Source organism: Corapipo altera, unplaced genomic scaffold (genome assembly GCF_003945725.1).
Source record: "Corapipo altera isolate COAL_440 unplaced genomic scaffold, ASM394572v1 1, whole genome shotgun sequence".
NCBI classification, from domain to species: Eukaryota; Metazoa; Chordata; class Aves; order Passeriformes; family Pipridae; genus Corapipo; species Corapipo altera.
In genome coordinates, this window is record NW_020884873.1 from 35155371 (window position 1) to 35177466 (window position 22096).

A 22096-nucleotide genomic window follows, 5' to 3' on the forward strand; every position below is an offset into this window, starting at 1 on the left:
TCCTAATTTGTTTGCATGTTAGTGGGAAAAGGCTGATATTAACAGTTAACCACAGAAAAGGACTGAATACAGGGAGAAAGTGTGTATGAATAAGCTGAGTACTGAGTTAACTTATGCTGGTTTAGAGTTGATTACTTTGGTCTATGTATCCTGCAGGAAGGGACGGGAAAAAAGCCAATGACAACTTAGCTAAACCAGAAATTTTTTTGAGTTCATATTAAGAAATGTGTGTTTGTGTTGCTGAGCATTATACCACAACAAAACAGAATATTCAGAAGCATATTAGAAGAGTTATGAAATAATTATGAGCATAGCTGAGATTTTACCAGGCCCATTTAGGCATTCTCCTCCAGACTGAGAAACTGTTGTTAGAGGAAGCAATTGAATTTTTTTTATATGGCTAGCCTCAATTTTTGATAAATAAACACAAAATTTTTGTCACATTACCTTCTTTAAATGATTAGAAAAGTGTTTCAAAAAAGGGGAAAATCCATTTTTTTCTTTTACATTTGAAATACTCTTTCTTCTTCCAGTGTCTTTCTAACATAATTATTTTAATTCAAAAAGCTCTCCTGGTTGTGTTTCCTTTCTTTTCCTTCAATATAGGAAAATGTCTACTTAAAACAAAGAAATTTTCCCATCAGTTGGGAAAATATAGCAGTCTTGTGTATAAAACTGACAATGACATTTAAAAAATGCTATGAGTTCGTGTTAAACAAAGGAGTCCTTTACAAAGACTGGGTATTTTGTAGTCAGGTAAGAGCTGAGGAGAAATAATTTAATATTTCTTTTAGTTATGGGGTGTATTCCACACCAGAGGTCTCTCTGTGGATAGGGGCTTTCTAAGGGCTGATCCAGATGCCAGGCTTTACTTGTATTTTTAAGAACATTATATTGCCCATTATCTTTATAAGAGAGGCAGACTTTGCATATCAGCACCAGAAGCTACATGTAAACTGTATGAAAGTGCATGTTGCAATGCCTCCTGCAGTCCCAGTTCCCCAGGCATCGACCCTCGGACTAGCTTGGACAATATCATGGCTCCTAGGCAGCCCATAAACCTGTGTCTTTCCTGCAGAAACTAGACCACAAGAACAAGGTAAAGTGCTGTATCCCAGGTCTCATCTTGAGATCCTGGAGATGCAGCATGACTAAAGATGTGTATTCTTGCTCCTGGCAGTGGGAAAGTGGCTCTGGGCTGATATTTTTGAAGATGTAGAGAAATACACATTTGTATTTTTCATAAGAGAAAGTATAGTGTGGAATAGACTATTTCAGTTGAAAGGAACCTACAGTGATCATCTAATCCAACTACCTGACCAATTCAGGGCTAACCAAATTAAAGCATGTCAATAGGGGCATTGTCCGAATGCCTCTTCAACAACTGATAAGCTTGGGGTATTGACCACCTCTCTAGGAAGCCTGTTCCAATGTTTGACCATCCTTTCAGTAAGGAAAAGCTTCCTTATATTCAATGTAAACCTTCCCTGGTGCAGCTTTGAACCACTGTGCAGTAATGAAATAGTACCTTGTCTTCAAGCTTTTAGCTTGATTTGGTAGAACTGCCTGTGGAACGAGGCATAGTTTTAACACTAAGCACTAAGTTCTGATTAAAATATATGGAGTGGAATTTACTGGACTTTGCTTGGGTTAGGACTCTAGAGTGAGATAACTAGCCCAAGGTCTTGACTGTCTTTTTAGTATTGAGAATTGTTCAATTCCAGAAGCCAATTAATTTTGTTCTAAGATAATTCAGATGAATTGTCTTCTGGAGGTGCTTATGTCTCTCAAGTAACCTAGAAGAAAGCTACGATGACTAGATTAGCCCCTGACATTTAGATACTTAATGCTGAATAGGAAGCAGCTGGCTTAAAGAATTTACTCTCTTTGGTGTGGTCCTCAGTAGGAAGATGATCATAAAAATCCCTTCATTCTTTGTCAATTTGGGAAGCTTTGGATTTTGACCACTATCAAGTGCAATATAATATTTTCAAAGTTTCAAGAATGTTCATATTCTGATGATACACAGCTGTGAGCTAAACTGGCGAATCATACTATGATGAGCAGCATGTCCAGTATATACTATTCAGTAAAAACTGGCAACAGTGCATGTTCTTTTAGCACTGACTTGTTGGTATAATACAAACACTAATACTAATATTATAAATTAACAACAAAGAAAAAGTCAGATACATAGCAGGTATTGATTATTAACCTCTGAAAATCTCTAGAAAGTGAAAGTGAGCAGTGTTTTCCTGTAGACAAGTGAAAGAAGTATTTTCAGCTGGGTCACAAAGGGCAGCTTTTGGAAATGAGCAGCTAGCTACTGGAATAGCTGAGCACCCACACTTTTAAAATGGGCTGAAGGAACTGCAATTGTCACTCTGAAAACTAGCTGATATTTTTAACATGTGGAGAAAAGCGCACAGAACAGAAAGAAATCAATATCTAATATATTACTATGTAACTATATGGTAAACCAATATTAGCAATAGAGTACTGCACTAAAATAAAATAAATATTACAAGGGCAGAGAGAAATAAAAGAGAAATATTACAGAGCCAAAAATAAATCCATATTGAATATATTTATCCACATGCCAAATCCAAATCTGCTTTCCAAATCAATACTGGAGATAGATGACTAGTGTGAAATGAACAGAAATATTGCCAGCATGGTGAGAAACCCATACTGAGAGTGTTTATCTACATTCAAAAACAATATTGGAGAAAGCCTGAAGTCAGTTATTTGTAATATTCTAATTTATTTAATTTTACATTATGGCTTCCAGAGTTTAAAAGAAAGTAAAAATTGAATATCATCCTTGGAAGAAGAGAAAGTATACCATCCAAGCACACCAACTGGCTGCACATGAAGCCAAATTGTGTTCAGTATGTTCATCCCACTGCTCCCAATCAGTGTAATTTCATTGCTATCTATAAATACTGCTTACATTTTTACCCTATCTCTTCTTTCTCTCTTGGAGATGCTGGGTTGTTTCTAAATTAATTACAGCTGGTGATAGAATTTTATTTATATTTCAATTTATAAAATATGCTGTTCATAACCCTTTCAGCATAAGGAATAAAAGGACCTCTGTTAGGTACCTTTACATAGTAATGCTTTTCATTGGGCTTCTCAGATTCCCAATATCAAAAGGCAGCATTAAGTGGTGACTCAACTACCACCAGTGCTGTCATAACTGATGCTTGAGAAAGACAGTGTAATACAAAAGAGCTAAAGTATGTCCCTAGGTATGAGAAGAAACTGGCATTTTTCTTGTAACTGAGCCTGACCTAGTGTTGGCAATGCAGCGATGTTAGTTGTTGATCTGTACTTCTCCAGATGAGGAACACATGCATAGGCTCTTTAAGCAGAAGCAGAGGGGAAGAAAATGGAACAAGTATTAATTTTTTTCTGCCAAAGATGAAAAGAAATATCACCATTGTAGTAGCTTCTTCCCTCATATCTGTTCTTCTTCCTCCTCCAGGCTTTTCAGAAAAAGCAGTAGTAATGATATGTAATTGGAGAAAAACAGAAATTCATCATACAAATGTCATGTATAGGTTGTTTCTGATAGGCTGGATGTATGGTAGTTGTGGTCAGTTAGTGCTAATAAGGCAGCATATGACGTTTTACAGTGTAAAACTGCTAGTAACTTATATCACATGAAACAATTTGCCTTTTGTTTTAACTGCTGTGAAATGTGAAATACTTACAGGATGAATCAATGATCTGCCATGTGTTAGGTACAGGAAGTACTTTCCCTAATATTATTTAAGGGGGTGTATATTTCAATGAAGAAACCACCTCACTGTAAAACTGCTCTGTTTCACTGTCTCACTTCACAGCCTCTGTCTATAGACTCCTCACCTCCTATCTTAATTTCAGATGAAGACTTATAGGAGTAATGCACATATATACAGTGACCAGCAATACCTTGTGGTTCATGAAAATTATGTGATTACAATATGAGTGAGTACACAGACTGTAGCAAAATATTACCCATGGAAAAGAGTGATTGCACTTGTGACAGCCTCTTTATGTATCTCTTTCCATGGTATGGTAACTCTTTCCATGCCTTTGGCTAATCTGTCACTAGGAGAAGTTTGCAGCTGTTGCAGCATGTTTCTCATTGCTAACTCAGAGACCCACTGTATCTAATCTGTCATTAAAATAGCAGTAAATTGTATCTACACATTTTCTAAGAATACATACAAGTTTTAAGGGGCAAATGAGCTGGTAATAGAAACATGAGGATATTTTCTAGGATCGAGCTAGATTTTGTATTAATCAGTAATTATTGTTTTGATCTAGCATTACAGTTCTTTCATTTTGAAGCTTCATATTTTTTTAGGGCATGTAAATACTAATCTTTTGATGAAAATAGTTAGCATGCCAGCCAACACATGTTATGAGGAATCCTCAGTATTCAGGGCAATGCAATTCACTGATTTTCCTAAAAATAACCTTCATATACCAAATTTGCTTCTTTAATATTGGTATGCCTAGTTTTATCCTATGAAAAGTTGCAAGTCTATATTTGACAGGAGTCTAGGCCTACAGCCTGATGATGTTCATTTTTGCAGTCACAGAAATCTAGACAAGTCATGGTCCTTTCCCCAAAAGCAAATATACTCTAAAATACCCACAAAAGACTAATTATGGTATAAAGAATTATAGGAATGAGTGTTGTGATGTGAAATGTTATAAGCAAAGTCAGAGACTGAAAGGTCAGTAAAACTTGTTGGGCAGATGAAGATAATCCAAACATTCAACTCCCAAGACATTTTCACTCAAATTTTGTTTAGTTCTGTTCTGATTTTGAGTCTTTTGGATACTGAAATTAAGAACAAAAGTGAGGAACATCTAAAGCGAGAATGGGTTAAAGGCAATATTCATTGATACAGCTCTTTTGGAAAGAGGGAGACTGATGATACATTGCCTTGCTAATGTCCCTGTGAGGGGGGAGTCTTGCCTCTGGCTATGCAGAAGGGGTCATCTAAATTTTTTGTGATAGACATACTGTACAAATAATGAGAAATGAAATCTTCTGCAATCCCTTCATCACACTTGCAGTGTGATGCTCTAATTTATATATTTTTATTGTGGAATAGTTTGTCCTAAGGTAAGACTGTATCTAGGATCCACTGTAAAACATCCTTTTATCATCTACAGAACCTGAACATTGATAGTATTACTCTGAAATAACGGGAAATTATTTCTACAATATTTAAAGAAAAATGCAAATAGATTTCAGTTGCATGTCATTAATTAATAATTAGTGATTTTTGCAAATATTACTTCCATGTGCGAACCCTACAATTCACCTGTCTAGCCGAGAGGTTTTCTGCCTTTGTCCCAAAAGATTCAACTTGTGATTTATTTTTCTTATTCTTTTTTCCCCCTTGTCCTTTGCTGGCGTATTCTTCATGTCTGAAGAATAATTTTGTACCTCTGATGGAAAATAAAAATGAGTTCTTAAGGCTGTTTGTTAATGACTGGTTTTCTGCACTTCTCCATGAAGTTCTGCTTTTCCAGCGTCCTGACACCAAAATCAAAGATGTTTCCACTCATTTGCAGCTTCATTCTGCCAGTCTCTTTGACATTCACAGCTGTGCAAGAGCTCTTTGAATATCTAGTAGTCCTTTTAAATTTTCTTGGAAAATTGTCAGTTTCTACTACATCAGGAATTACCATACAGAAAGATGATATTCATATGCCAGTATTGTGTGAGTCATACTGGCATGCTCTAAAACTAATGCTTCTTCCTTGTCTCACCCTCCTTTGTAGTCTGTAGGGGCTTCTTTGTATCATTTCTGCAAGTCACAATGATACATTACACCTCAGAGGGAAAGGGGTGTTCTGAAACCTCACATAATCTGCTACCTAAATAGCTGCAGGCAGAACTCTTGCCTTTTTCCCTGGGTATTTGGCACAGGCTTCAGAAACTCTGCATCACTGCTTAGTTGTAGAAGTGATAGGAGGGAGTGCAAAAGCACTCCCAATTGTTCAAAATGTAATACCAATTGTTCAAAATGTAATACCTTCAATTCTCCAAAATAACATAGTTTTCTTGAGTTATTTCCTTATTCATTAGGACTGATTATAGAAAATATCAAAACTCCTGCCCTGTCACAGCTCTGCTTTTCTGCCTTCTAATAGGGAAGGAAATGGGTAATAAACAATATGAAGTGGAGAGTCAGCCATACAGATAATTCCGAGTATACACAGTGGGAGGAGTGAACAACTCTCAAACAAGTTGAAATCAGATTGTTTAGATATTATTCCCTTGCAGAACAAAGTAAGCATGGTTGTAAATCTTACATATTTCTCAATAAGAATAATGAAGGTAGTCCTATCCTATCTGAGAACCCTTCAGAATGAAGGAAAATTTAAGGCAGGAATAAGTGGAAGATTTATGTCTACAACTAAATTAATAAAGAAGATGACCAAGATAGAATTAATTTACATAAGAATTTCAAAATTGGCAATTTTTTTTCATGGCTTGGAGTTTACTACTCCTTCCACCTCAGTGAACACCAGGTCAGATTTCAGGAAAGCCACTATTGCTGTGGAGAACAGACTCCAAAGGACTTTCTGTGTTCTATAAAATGGACTCTGAGTTTTCTTCTACTGCATTATTAGTATACACCAATGATTCCTTCTCAGATCTTACAGTTCTGACTCTCATTCATTCCCTTCCATATCTGTAGTGATAAATGCCATGCACCTCTGAAGTGCAGATTCTGGATAAAGCTACAAAATATCCAGTTTATCATAGCTTATTCTTTTGATGCAACCTGTAGGATTGAATTGGAGAGACTGAAGAGAAGTGTGTCTCCAGTTTATGAAGAATGATATGATCTCAAGGAAAAAGTGGGTTGTGTCTAGCCAACATGCATCTACAAACACAGTAGTAATAGAAGATCTGAGCATTTTAGTGGCATTGTGTATTTTAAGAGGTCCAAAACAGTTTGTCTCTTCAGATTCAAGAACACCAGACGATATATTACTGATGCCATCCAGAAGAACTTGTTTCTTCATCCTGAATTCCATCTTTGTGGCTTAGGAACATGTCCCTGCCAAAGGATGACCAAATGACTTTATCTCTGCTCCTGCTGTCTCTAACTGAGGCAAATACACTGCAAAGTCAGATTAGTTCTTCTAGAATCTGGAGATCTCTCTATCCTGCCTATTTGTCATCTTTTCAGAGTGACATTGGAAAATGCAAATTTATCATCTTCAAGGCATCATTCCAGTTCCACTTGCTAATAATTATTTTTCATCATCCTCGAAGTACAAAAAAAGGAAGAGGAGACTTTGTTCTAGAATGCACCTTGGCAAATTTGAAGCTTATTACTTGGGAAGCTAATTTCTTTTTGGATGGTCATTCAAGAAATTGTCAGAGTCCTTTTTCTTTCTCTCAACCTTAAAGCACATAATTGATACTGAACATTCCTGATATTTGAAGGCAACGACCTCTTCAGAGCCTTTTGGTCTTTCCTTCATTACTTGAGATTTTAGAATACCAGCATCTATCTGCAGTTAGCTACTTCAATTCATTAATACTTATCTTGTCTTGGGTCACATGTTACTTAGAAGATAATGAGAAGATGCAGGTATGAAAAAACTGGACAGGTTCTTTAAGAAAGACAAGCTAAATTGAAAAGCACATCAGATTCTTACCTAAATTTCTAGCATTCATTTTTTCCTTTGACAGGATACTTCTTTTCTGTGTACTGTGGAGTTCAAAATGATCCCCAGTACAGAGGAGTTGTAAGACCCTGTAACTTTCACCTGGACATCTCCATAATGCTCAAGCAAGAAAACATTTACTTATTAAAGTGATAGTAGTGGTTGTTCTTTTCATCTTTGACCAAGATGACTACAACTTTTATTTGAGAAGCAACCATAATCTTGACTACTTCCTAGTGAAGCACACTTTGTGTGTTATTTTCCTGGACAATGAGAAATCCTTCTCATTGTTTATCTATTACAGTCTCTAAGGGAAAAGGCCTTGGGTCTTCCTTTTTCACAGTTCTAATAAGAATTGAGAAAAGATGACAGAGATTTTTCTGAAATCCTCCAAATCTGCTACCTTTCTTCTCTTTCTTATCTGTATTGGAGTGATGGCATGATGGGTACTCATACTGGAGAAAGTTAAAATTAGATTTCCTTAAAATAATTTTATATTCTCTGAATGGGTACCCACTACTCTGTCAGCACCCATTACTTTGGCTAAAATTTCTCCAAGCACAGAAAAGTCTTTTCTTCATGTGGAGATCCTAAATGAATGAAAAGAGAAAGGAAAACGATCAAAGGTTTCAAGTTGATGACTGATTCATTGTTTTGAAAAATTTTTTTTCTGCCTGGATATTGCTCTGCTGTTTTCTAACTTGTTTTTTAGTTGTCTTATATTCCCTCAGCTGTGGCAGTATTCGTGGAGCCAAGTGTGAGTGTACTACCTCAAAATACCAGCAGTGGAAGCTGGTAAGCAAGTGGGGAAAAATCACCAGAGGAATCTCTGAAGCTTGGGACAAAGGCAAAAAACACATCAGTACTGCACTAACAGAGCAGCAGGTACCCTTATAGAGAAGGTAACATTACAGGTAAGGAAATAATTTACATTTCTATTTTAATCTTATCCACATACCTTATTACTCTCCACTCAAAATCCCAGGAAAAAATATCCACAAAAAATTTGAAGAAGTATAAGATCTCAGACATGATTAATTTAGACTGCCTGATTTTTTTAGTGGGGATAATGTGAAGTTCAATCTTACCCAATTTATGGAAAAATGTATTAAAATATGAAAATCCTTTATACCTGTAAGGTAATTTAAAACCTCAGTCTAGTTTTAAAACAAGGCTGGTTTTGTTTTTCTTTTTATTTTGTTTTGCTTTTTCATATTTAGGATATAAACACAACTTGTTATAAGTTTTCCTTTCCAAACCAAAACAAGTGTAGGCTTATTTTTAGGTAAGTGAAGTCAGATAAAGCCAAACCCAGACAGACTCTGTTCCCATCCCTCCATCTACTTTTACTTTCTTACAGTCAAAAGTGTAGCATGACTCTTTATTATGCTTCAGTTTCCTCAAACGGAGAAAGGAAGGAGGTTGTTTTATCTCCCACGTGGGATGATTAGGTGGAATAAGTGTTATAGAAGAGAAGTAAATTTCATTTATTTAATTAATTGTCTTGCAGTCTTTTATGCCGCCATGCTGCAGTCCCTCTATGGAGTTGCGATCACTGCAAAAACCTCAAGAGGATATATCCTTGTGTGAATTGCTACAGTTATTATCTGTTACAGAAAGTAAAATAAGGTTTATGTTTGTTTTCTTTTAATATAAAATTCTTGTCTGCAAAGAAAATATTTTGTTAAATTAAAACAATTCTACCATAAAGTTAATTTCTCTGCTGAGTTACAGAAACATTGAGAAAGTTAAGGTATGTGCATTGTAGTGGCATAACCTTTTGGAAGACAATAACAATGAAGTGCATTGGAAAGACTGATGAATTGGATTTAGCCTTGACATAACTCGTATGTCTTCATCAGCTATTCACTATTACAATTCTCCCAGTTAGCTGTACCAATTAATTTTATTTTGTAAACTATCCAGTTCAAGGAAATATAAATACAGAACCATATTCCTTTCATAGCATTTAAATGTGTAGAGATTTCATTTAAGCAAGAAGTTATTAAAGTTATGAGTTTAATCTTGTAATGTATATTTCTAATGATCCTGCAGCATGATATTTAAGTTAAAAACCCTAAAGAAAAAAACTTAAAGAAATTTTGGTGATCTTTTGAGGTGCTGTGCAATCTTTTTCAGAAGCAATCATTATCAGCAGGTCCAAAATCTACCTCAACTATCTGGATAAGGAAGTATCTGTCTGAATTGAATATTTTCTTTTGAAATGTGTCATCTGTTATTTTTTATGGTGTTTCCTGTAACCTTCTAACTATAGAAATGTCTCTAGTAAAGTTCTCCTCAGTTCAGACTTTAAACTTTTAGGGTTTTTTTTGTTTGGTTTTTTTTCCTGTTTGTTTTGGTTCTGTTTGTTTTTATTTTAAACATTTATGATAAGAACACACTCATATCTTTCATTTTAAAGGAATTGTATTCTGAGTTCATGACTCTTTTCTGTATCACAGGTCTATCCATGGACTTATTCTCGAAGAACTTTTCAATTACTGTTTTGTCATACTTAAATATTGCTGATATACTTTCAAACATGAGTCTAATATATCAGTTTCTATTGCTTTTTGGTGACAAATAAGAGTTTGAATTTGAATATGATTGGGTATTTTTAAAACCATGCACTTTTTGTAAGACAGTTTGCTCTGATTCTGAAATTTGTTTCTTCCTGTTATTTTGTACTTTTCCTTGTAATTTAAAAAAAAATTCTATTTATCCCAGTTTTGTTTTCTGCAACTAATTTCATAACAGTGTAGTAGTTGACATGTGTTTGTTTCTTAGGCAAACGTGTAAAACTCCTCAAGGCCGAATGGAGAAGTAGAGAAAGGAGGTTTCTGCTGTGCCTGATGACAATATTTGTTTTTTCCACACAAAAAATATTCTGGCTCCACGTTGGAGCACTAGTTGTGATGAATCCTAGTCTTGGTCGGATTCTAAGGAAGGGCCAGAACGTTCGTTGAGGAATAAAGAGTCCCACCACTCCAGAAAATGTGTTCCAGCCCTCATTTATTACTCACAGAGCAGCAGGTGTGTACAAATACAGATTTACACATTATTAACAGGAACTGTTGTATCTTACTCCTCATTGTAGTTGTGCAGTTTGCTACAGATACTGAGAAACTGTGGCTTATTCAGGCACAGCTTCAGGAGGGTGGCTGGAGAGACTCTGCAATGTGCTCCTAAGCAGCCTCAGTGTGTCAGTTAGATGCTTCTCGGCGCCTTAAAATATCTTTCTTCCCTCAGTACTTTCAAAGGTAGACCTAGTCACTCAAGTTAGTCACTCTCATGGGAAAACAACAGATCTGTTTTCCAGACTGCTCACAAATCACTCAAATTTTGCCTTTTGTCCCGAGACCAAGTTAAACAGCCATCTGTAATACTGAAACCAGTAAGGAAACAGGAAAGCCTGTTTCCTAATTCACGGTTCTCTACTGGAGGTCCCTTGAAATGGGCTTGGGTCACCTTAATATTTCTCAGTCTTTTGAAATGGTTCCTTGTTCCTCTGGAAGCTTAGTTGTCTAGCATGAACACCCAAATCTACACCTACCTACTGTTAAGTGTGTATGCGTATAGGAACCCTATTGCAGAAAAGTCCTTAACACCTTTTTGTCCAGTTTCCCTAATTCATTACAAAATAAATTACACTATTCTCCAGAAAATTGTGAACCTGTCTTTGTTAACATTTGCAAAGTACTTTTGAGTATCACTGGTACAAGATGGTAGTGTTAGAACAGAAGCATTTTCCAAGATTATAAGTTACGCGGTTTCATCGAACGTAAATGCACAAGTGGCAATGCACTCTGTCATTTGTTTTCATAAGCCACGTGTGAATGATAGTGCATGGCAAAAATAGTGTATGAATTTTGGAATTCCAGGAAATAGTGTGCTTCCATCTGTTCAAAAGATTCATTTCCAACGTCAACCTCATTCTCAGAGGGCATAAGGGGAAAAAAAAAGCATTGGCAGATGTTTGTTTCTGGTTATATGGGCCCTTCTGTTTCTGCATGGTAATATTTGTGTTAAGTTTTCACTACCAAAACAAAGTTATTGATGTTATGAAAAAATATGACTGATATAGCCCTCTCAAGTTCATTCCATTTGCTAAAGAATCACTTTGTTGACCATTATATTAATTTTTTGTGGTCTTTTACATACATTACAAGAAAAAATACAGCAATAAGGACACAAAATGGATGGAAATGTACTGCATAAAAATAAGGCTGTTTTGGTATGGGATCTCTGTCTTATCTCTATGACTTAGAGGACAATCCACAGCTAGGCATATCTTCAAGCCATTTCTTAGGCCTCTTTCCTTAAGCACTTACTTAAGGGATTCATGTGGTATTCCCTGTACTTAGCTTATCTCATGTTGTTCATTAAATAAATTTGTGAGACTCTTCTTAATTTTGATTGAAATCTCCATACCATTTTTGTTTCCCACAGGTCTTTAATATTTTAGAGAAGAATGCTAGGGGTGCCAAGATGGCTTTTCTTTGTCTCATGAAATTCCCCTTAGCTCAGGGTGAGCTATTAATTGCTTTTACAAAAAATAATTTCCTTTCTCTGTTTTATGTGTCTCAGGAAAGAAAAAAAGAGAAAAAGATAGCTTGAGTATGCTCAGATGACACAGGCTATGAACACACAACATATGGTTGATGGAACAGTTCTTGTTAGAAAGAAAACCTCTAAGTATTAAGTTCTTTCTGTTTCTTTGGAGAAAACCTTGAACAGAGAGTCCATCATTCCTCTCATCTATGGAGTGATGAAACATTGGCTTAAAAATTTGCCCCTTTCTGCATTTTCATTGATACATAGTCCTGATGACATTGTTACAGACTTCCCTCCAAATCTTCTTGCCTACTAAATTCTCTTTACTGTGCATGATGGAAAAGAGATAGAATTGCAGTTGCAAGGGCACACATAAAAAGGCAATTTGCTAATGTTCAAGTGCTTGACTTTGCAAACTCAAGAGCCAGTTTTCGATGTGGATTTTATGTATGGTTTACAATAAACATAGAAAAAATTCAAAGAACTGCCAGTCAAAAAGTTGTAATGTACAAAGTTGTGTTATGAAATGTTATAGCACACGCTTAATTTCAATATACCATATATTGGTATCTATTTTCTCCTAACACTATTTAAAATAATAATTAATTATGTGCCTCATTTACATGTATAAACTCTTCTGTAGTTAGCAAACTATTAGTGATATATTTGTTTCTCTGAAGAAACAGAAGATTTGTGCTATACCTAATTGTGGTTCCATAACTTTGATGCTTCAGTGCATCAAAGTAGGGAAAAGTTTTACTATTCAGGGAATATACACTCAGCCATTCTTTACATCCTATAGTCTTTATTTTATCTCCCTTCCTCTTCTTAGGAAGAAGGAAGTCTTGAGTAAAAGTACTTGTCTGGATTTTTATTGGGAATCTATTCTTATGAAATAGACAGTATTGTCTCATGTATTCATCCACTGTGTGGATTTCACAAGTGAGGACATTTTTCACCCACTGTGAGTAGCATTTGAATGTAAGCTGTCCAAAAAAATTTCTTGAGCTGGTAGCTTTTCTAATGTGATGCCTTGAGGTCTTTTCATCTCCTCTCCATTCTGGGTTACCCTGGCAAAAATATTCTACCCAAAGACTGAGTTTGTTCTGAATATTTTGTGAGCAGAAGAATGTAGAAAACTTCAGCTGCATTTATATGCATATATATTGCTGAGTTAAAATAAAAAAGTGAGTTCACATACAATTACAGCCAATTTACAGCAACCACTTACTAATTGAAATTAAAAAGTCTGCAACTGCAGAGTAATTATGGTTTAATTACACATTTAGGACAAGAAAGTGAAGAGAGTCTAATGCAGTGTATTTATGATATAACAACTATGTGAAAAATTTTATTAGCATAAATGGAATAATTATGTTCCAAAAATGAACAGATTAATTCAAATCAACACCTAGGTTTCATGTACTTTTTTCATTTGTGTTGTTAATTCTCCATATATAATAATTATTAACTGAAAACTTGAATAGACTTGATTTGCACGTATTCAGGGTGTTACTGTTTTCTTAGCATTTTAAAGATCAGACACATACTGTTATTGGTCCCCCTTTTCTATAAAGGCCTTTGGCACAGTACCTTACTACCTTACTTCCCAGACACTTAAACCAAATAGCTTTTACTATATCCAAAATTAAGCATTTCTGGGAATACCATCACTAGGTATTAGCTAAAATTTTATTGCTTCTTTATGAAAGTGCCTTTACCAACCAAGAGGTTTATTCACTCCCTAATGTGTATGGTGTATGAATATATAACTTCCATTAATGTTAATGTGTAATCTGTGCTTGCACATAACAAGCATTACCATCTCACTTAGAGGCAAATGTGGACCACTGTATGTGTTACTTGGAGTAGCATTGTGTGACCTGGTGGTTAACAGAACAAAAAAAAAAAAAAGGATGTGGAATAATAAAAATTCTGTCAAGGGAAAGCAGTTAAAAACTCCAATCACGTAATGTAAAAACTAAGAACATGCAGCGCAACCTAACTTCCTGTACAGTCTGTATAAGCAAAATGACCTTTGTATATGATTCGCCACCTGTTATAATGCAGAGATTTGAATGGCTATCAGATTTTTTCTTGTTTATATCACCTATTTAATCTGTGTGACAGTGTATATTGCTTTTATAGTGATATTTTGACCACAGTGTTGTAGAGCTAGACGGGGGAGCAAATAGATCTGGAGATTATGATTTTACTGAGTTTCTTTGTGACTGAAGAGAACACATTTGCACCTCCAAGCAGCCCTGTAACTGAGCAATCATGTATGTGTAAAAATACTCTTTTTGCTAGCTGCAGTTTATCACCTTAGCCAATGCACTGGCAGAGCTGGATGTAATAGAAAAAATACATCACAGGATAATGAGTTTGGAAGGGAACTCTGGAAGTCCAATCCCCTTACCCAAGCAGAGCCACCTAGAGCCAGCTGCCCAGGACCAGACAGCTTTTGAATGTCTTCAAGGATGGAGAACCTCCCTGGGCAACCTGTGCTAGTACTCAGTAACGCTCACAGTAAAAAAGTTTTTCCTGAGGTGAATCTCCTGTGTTTTGGTTTGTTCTCATTGCCCCTTCTCCCGCCACGAAGCACCACTTGAAAACAGTGTGGCTCCATTTTCTTAGCACTCTCCCTTCTTGTGTTTGTACACATTGATGAGATCCCCCCGAGCCTCTTCTTCTCCTGGTTGAACAGTGCCAGTGCTCTCAGCCTTTCCTCATATGAAGAAGCTCCTGTCCCTTATTCGCCTTAGTGCCTCTTTACTGGATAGATAGATAGATAGATAGATAGATAGATAGATAGATAGATAGATTGATTGATTGATAGATTGATAGGTAGATAGAGATAGACATGTATTACAAGTGAAGCTAATGAAAATCCACCTGTGGATAAGATCAGAAGATGTGTATTTTACATTATGTAGCTCAGTGGCACCTGATTCCATGAGTAAAATTCCAGCTTGTTACAATAATGCAAAACATAAATAACAATAAGATGCTGCATCAGCCTTTTGAGCTTTGGTGCAGGACACTGAAATATGTAGCCTGACTTTTAAATTAATTCTTTATTTTTTTTTTTGGCAATCTTCCACTGTAGAAGGGGACACATGAGGCTGTTTCCAACAACAAGAAAAAAGCAAAATAAAAGCAGTTTAATAAATTAGCCCATGTATCATAAAAATCAGAAAGCACGATTTTGTTATTGCCTTAAGTGTAGTTCCTAGAAACAACTTGGTGGAGAAGGCAAACTGAAGCAATGAACTCCTCAAACAGTCTTTTTAGTATTCTGTTCTATATTTTTGCTCTGCAGAGCTGACAAGAGCTGTATGCAAACAGTTTTGCTGAGGGCAAAAGAATGTTTCATCATTAAGGAGCATGACCCTTCTCTCTGTGATCAAAATGAGAAGCATATGCCCCTCGATGTCATAAAGTGTTGTTGTGACCATTCCAATGAGTTGTTCCTCAAGAGTTGGGGAGTTGACACATGACACAATTTGATATTAAAATGTTACATGGTGATTAATTGTATCCACTGACACAGCAGAAATATTCCTCAAAGTTACATTTCTTTGATATGACAGTTGTTTTTTTCTTTTAGTTTTTAAAATCCAAATCAGACAGAGGGAAAATCCAATTACTGTGAAATGCTTTGTCTCCCACTCTTTCTCTGTGGTCCTTCTGTTTCACTCTTGTTTCATGTTAGGCTGAGTGAAACCACTATAAATCAAATCCTTGGTAATTTTGTACTGTGTGAATAACAGAATCTCTCTCTCTCGTTAATGTATGAATGATTTTTGTCCTGTTTCTCCACTAAGTATTTCTCCCCTAAGTATTTATTTGCTGAGATGCATTTAACCTTTAACAGGACATTGCCTTTTAGAACCTAAATGATTCTATGATTGTCCTATAAAGAAGCATGCAAAGAATGGAAGAATACATCTCCAGTATCAGCCACTGTTATATGCAATAGCTAACATTTTTAAAAGCATAGTTGTTACTATATAAAATTTTTAACAATAAAAAAGAGAATAACAGAAAACAAGAATTTGTGGGTTGGTAATTTGTGAACTTTACATTTTTTTATTATATTTTTAGGCGTGGTCACATTTTGATTTCTCCTTGTCAGATCCAATTCTGACAAAACACTTAAACACACAATTTAAGTTGGGGAGCAATGCCATCTAATACCATTTGTGATTATTCACCTATTTTAAAAACAATTGAAAGCGCTTTGCTGGACAGAGATCTTACATTTCAACCTCATTTTCCAGTACTTCAGAAGTAGATTCACTATGTCTAGTTTTGATTTTCTGATTTTCTTTTTTCTTTACAGGTAACCTGATAGCTAAAGACAAATCAAGTCAGTATCAAGGCTGATAAAATTAAATACAACACGTGGGAATTTCATTCCTCCAGGCAATCCTTGAAGTGAAATTTTATACTGCTGGGGTGTATTCTTCAGAATCAATTGTTTCAATGAGAATCTGTCTTCTAATCAGCAACAGCCTTGAGATCAAAACTACTGGAAAGTCATTTTGAACTTCTGTGTCACAAAGATTTCAACTGATTGAACTGTGTGCACTTGTAAAATTGCACTTGCTGAGGAATTTGCAGCTGTAATCATGTGTTGATACTCTAAAGGTGCAGAAAAGCAGCAAACTTGGATTCTCCATTGCAGACCAGTGGCTTTTCATCTTGATGAAGTCAACCTCCAGAATGTTTTGGATCCTTCCCTCTAAAATGATCCCTGGTCCACTTTCAGATTGCTGGTGGTACTGCACATTGCTTTAATTAAATTTCTGTTGCAGAAATGATCCTCTGGCATGGCGCAGTTTTAGACATTTTTATTTGTGTTCTAATCTTGCAGCTCTGAAAGATACATATTTCAACATCTTGAAGTTGCTTTTGTTATAGGAATGGAATTATATATCCATTGTTAATAATTATTGTTGACAAGTAATAGTTATCTGAATACACCAGTCACATTAGATTGTATAGTCAGGTTGACATGTTTCCCTAAGGCTAATCAGCCACTGCAGCTTAACAGTTAAAAAAGTAGTGGTCAAAACTCAATTACCACCTCCATTATAAAGCATTTTATACCTCTAAGATATACATTTCCATTTAGTTTGAAGGAGATGGGTGTTCCCAATATGTACTTTACTTTCCTAACCTTTAATTGATTTAAGTTCATGGTAAGCAGTCAGTGATGGTATTTTATCTTTTTTTTGTCAGGGTAGGCAGGGATGTAAATGAGTTTTGCAATTATGAAATTGGGTGGTAATCATTCAGAATTTTTGTCTTTTTATTAAAAAAATAAAATCTCTTGCTTGAACCTAAGTACTGATGGATGCTTATGTAGATGTCTGCTCAGTCTGTTTGCTGTAAAGGAAAAAAGTCCTAGTGCCCACCCAGATTTACACTTCATGGGTATTTTGCTTGCTTACAGTCATCCAATTCAGATCTGATCCTTTCCAAAAATTTTTTTTTTTTTTTTGGTAGCAATTTTTTTTAACTTTGTGATGTGCTGTTACATGAAAAAAATCCTCAATATTTAAAGGCCTTAAGCATCTCTGAGCTTTTTTCTAAGTTATTACAGAATGTATAATTTTATACTCCATTTAATATATATTGTACCATCTGTAATGTTGATACAACAGAAATTTGGTAGTTCCTTTTAGAAACACTGCATAAAGAAGCTGACCAGAGAGGGTAAGGGAATTCTGACTTTATGCTTTGGTGAACTGACATGAAAGCCACATACACAATGGTAGTAAAAAGTACGTAGGTGTAAGGTTATGTGTGGTTACCAGACTCACAAAAAAAAACAACCAAAAAAACCCCACAAAACAAACAAACAAACAAAAAACCCCAAAAGACAAAAAAACCAAAACAAGACAGAAGAGGGAAAATATTTTATCATTACAAGCCATTGACATGGCTAGTTTAGTTATATATTAGGTTCCATGATAGATGAACACCCTGGAGTTCTCTGCCTGTCACAGTAGCCCCTGCTGTTCCAAAACCATTTCATTACCTCTGCTGTATTATTGCACAGGAGAGCTTAAATAAAATAAATGGCTGTTGGGAATAAAATTGAGAAGTATATTCTATCATTCTGCTGAGAAGTAATAAAAAATTGTTGGCAGGAAAAGATCTTATTTTCTGATTAAAATTTAATTAGAATAAACTGTAGCAGCAACTAGGTATCTCAGTATTTTAGGATGGATTAGTATTGTATGGATTTGTGCTAACAAGTTCAGGACAGAAGGTAGCATCTTAAAGAGATCATCTGGGACAGTGCAAAATATAAATGTGCTGTTTTGTAGACTCTGAATATGGCCTCTCTTTGGCCAAAAATCTATATCATGCTTCTAACTATATGTTTTCTTTGTTTCCTTGTTCTTAAACCAATACTGAAAGTACTGTATTATATAGAAGTGTAACACATGCATATCAATAAATAAAATATATGGATTTTCAAATATATTGAATAGATTATCTGCAGTAATTAATGTTGTGACTATTCATAGCAAGTGAATAAAATTGTAATATAAAATAGAGTTCCCTGTATGGATGTGCACATTGGAGATCTATTCTGTTTATCCATGGAACAAAATAATTTTTTCTTGAATAAGAATCCCAAGCGTAATATTTCTTCAGTAGAGCAGGGAATATCTCCTACCACATTAAGAGGTCCTTTTTGAAAGGAAACTGATATCTAACACAACTGTTCTAGCCTTGTTATGGCAAATTCTGGTGGGTGTACTGGCCTGTTGTCTTCAGGTCAGATGGAATAAAAATTTTTTTTTCTTCACAAAATGTGAATCCTGAAAAATTATCATTTAGACATCTTAAAAAGCAATAGGACATGGATGCTAGACATCCCTGAAAAAGTAATATTTCAGGTTAATTTGTTGAACTGTTTAAAAGAAAGGGAAAAAAAATCCAATTTGACAGTGAACTCTGTGCACCTAGAAGCAAACTGGGAACCACAGTTCAGCTATCCACAGTGCTGGTTTAGTGCTGCCTTTGAAAATGTAGTACAGGTGACTGGATAAGCCACGGGCATTCATATTGCAGGCATGTGAGGATGATTCTTGCTTTAATTACTCGTTTATTCGTTATATACTACTTTCTAGATTATTTCATGTGTTTACAAAAATGATCAGTCGTTATGAGCAGAGGGAAATCCATGTTACCCTTTGAATTCAGTAACCATCAGGAACTCTGAACTGCAGAATATGCATTCCTGTTCCACAGTTCTAAGTGGCAGTGCATTGAGAGGGAAAGAAAAATCACTGCTTTCTCATTGAATATCTTGGATCAGTTCAACAAAACATAAAGGAAATCCTGTTATGAATTTTAATGAAAAAAAATTTAATTCAGATCTAATAAATCTAAAATAAAGCTTAAAAAACATTCAAGTCTAGATCTTGGTGATATCTGGTTTATTGATCATAAGTGAATGCTGACCTTTAAAAAAACACTGCAACACAGAGTGCATCAGATACATTTGTTTTGAAATTAAAAATCTGCTATAAAGACTTTTATTTTGTTATGTTTCATAAAAATATATGCAGGGAATTTTTGCTCATTATAATTGTACAGCTGGTTTTTATACTCTTCCAGGAAAGTCTACGAAAACAAAACAGAAATATGTGATTGGCATCCTTATCTGTTGATTTACTGCCTCCTCCTACATACCTTGAATTTTACACATCTGCGGTTAACCAAGATATTGGCAAGGATATTGGAAAGGGAGTACAGATTTGGTTTGTACAAGAAGTGTTGCCGTAATCTCTAGTTTCTTTTTGCCAATAGTTAGATAAGTCTGTGTCAAAAAATGTCACACCTGAAAAATCCCATGGTATTAAATGATTTTTCAAGGATTCAGTGGTATTAAATTGAATAAGAAGAATTACCTAATCACTTTGTTTGTCTTTATAGTGCAGTTTGTAACCTAATAATCTTTTCTGTGTATTCTTTCACAGAATGAGAAAATATTTCCAGATGACATTTTTGATCTTGTTTCTGGAAGAGGTTATGTAACTTTCTGATATCACTTTACAGAGAGTCACTGCACATATTTTAGTTGTTTTTGTATCTTCTGTATTCATCTGTACTGCTTATGTGGTAATTAGAAGAGGTAGTATATGAAAAGGTTGCATTTCCCACAACTTTTTTTTTGACACATTTACAGGATTACAAGTGTTGTCAATGTCTCTTAATCTAAAAGTAACATAAGACCGTCTGGAAGAAGGGCCACTAATGGTGACATGGGAAACTCTTGTATAAGGGAATGACAGTTCTTTCTCAGACTACTGTGAGTGGGATGCCAGACAAGTCAAAACCATTGTAGTATGGTTTCACAGCCAGAGGTGCAGGTTCTAGGGAAGTGAATCCAGCATGTGAGCACTGGGGTACAGTCAGCATCCTGAAGCTGAGCTTTATTTTCACCCCCTCCTTGCTAGCATACAGGTAATTCTGTGTGGCAATGGGAAGTGATATCCATTTATTCCTTGGTAGTAGATTCTCTTGATTAAATATCACTAATTCCATCGATATTATTTTTCAATCAAAAATGATTGAAAGACTTGAAATATATCTGGCTTTCAGTTCTGAAAACCAATTTATTACCCAAGTGAATTAAATAAATAGTTTGTATAATAGAAATATTATTGCTTATATGTAACCCTAACTGTAAAAGTTCTGTATTAGCTCTGTAAATTATGTTTACATTCATATATGTAAAATTAGGTTTAGATCATCTATAACAGCAGGGACATTCTTGTTTCCTCCCCTAAAACACTGAAATAACCTAGCAACACTGTAGTTTGGGATTTATGGCTTTGCTTTCACTGCTTCAACTGCACAGTTGGGAAAAAAGCATATAAAAATGCTTATGTTACTCACGTTGCTGAGAAATTTTTCTTGAGTATGAGGAATATGTAGAGTTGAAAATTTACCCCCTATCAGCGTATGAGTTGAATCTCTTGAACTCTTTTCTTCTTACTCTCATAACAAACATGACAGAAACTGTACTTGAATTCTCCAGCCTTATATATTAGTATTTAAATCTAATATCCAGAACTTACAAAATATATGCTACTTATTCTAGTCACTATGTCCTCACATAAAGGAATTTTTTTAGTCTGTTTTTCTCTTTATAATTAATTATGGATACCTTGTCCTATTTGGGCGTGGAGAATATAACCCTTCCTATTACTGATTTAGAGTTTGTGTCTCTTTTTTGTTGTTGTTCTTTATACTTTTCTTTGGTCAGTTTCTCTTTTGCTGGGATTCAGACAGTTCTTACAAAACTTTAGTAGTGATGAGAAAAGATTTTTAATACATAGTGGCTTGGAACTGAACACAGGTTCTTAGCAGTTCTTGGAGAGAAGAGAGGGAGATGTGTTTCTATGATTTTATCTTAAAATAGTTTCCAGTTTAAACTATTCTTTCTAAAGAGAAGCATTTTTTCCTAGCTATAAATGGACTGTGTTTCAGTATGCTCTCTGATCATAAAGCTGATGAAATGGTCCTCTCTGTATGGCAGATTACTTCAGCAGAATTTACAAATGGGAGATGATGATTTTGCTAATGTCCATAGGCAGGTAGACAGAATTTGGTCCCAGATGCTCTGCCTAATGTTCATGGCAAAAGTGACTCAAAAACAATGCCTCCATATGCCATAATTGCTGGAATTATTTCTCAGGCATATTCCCTTGTCATCCCTCATATGTAGAACTCATTAGATTCCTAGTGGGAGAACATATGGAGAAGAGAGATGATGGAAAACATTATAAAACAGATTGTGTATTTAAATTTA

The 22096-nt window shown here is 35.2% G+C and overlaps 1 protein-coding gene across 16 annotated transcripts in view; it reads left to right on the forward strand.

The window, feature by feature from the left end:
• The window catches only part of FAM19A2 (family with sequence similarity 19 member A2, C-C motif chemokine like), a 180620-nt gene extending 161862 nt beyond the window's left edge, over positions 1-18758 (forward strand). For 6 of the 16 annotated variants that reach the window (XR_003530120.1, XR_003530132.1, XR_003530131.1 and 3 more), the window contains 3 exons: positions 8411-9327; positions 10486-10731; positions 16598-18751. Coding sequence is in view for 1 of the 16 variants with exons in the window: in XM_027658193.1 (XP_027513994.1) it covers positions 16598-16606 (9 nt within the window). In the remaining 15 variants the exon portion in view is untranslated. Of the gene's footprint in view, positions 1-22; positions 9328-9356; positions 9452-10485; positions 10732-12147; positions 12227-16597 lie in introns of those variants that run through there. The other 10 variants (XR_003530133.1, XR_003530138.1, XR_003530124.1 and 7 more) reach the window with 9 other exon arrangements.
• The last annotated feature ends 3338 nt before the right edge of the window (positions 18759-22096 follow it).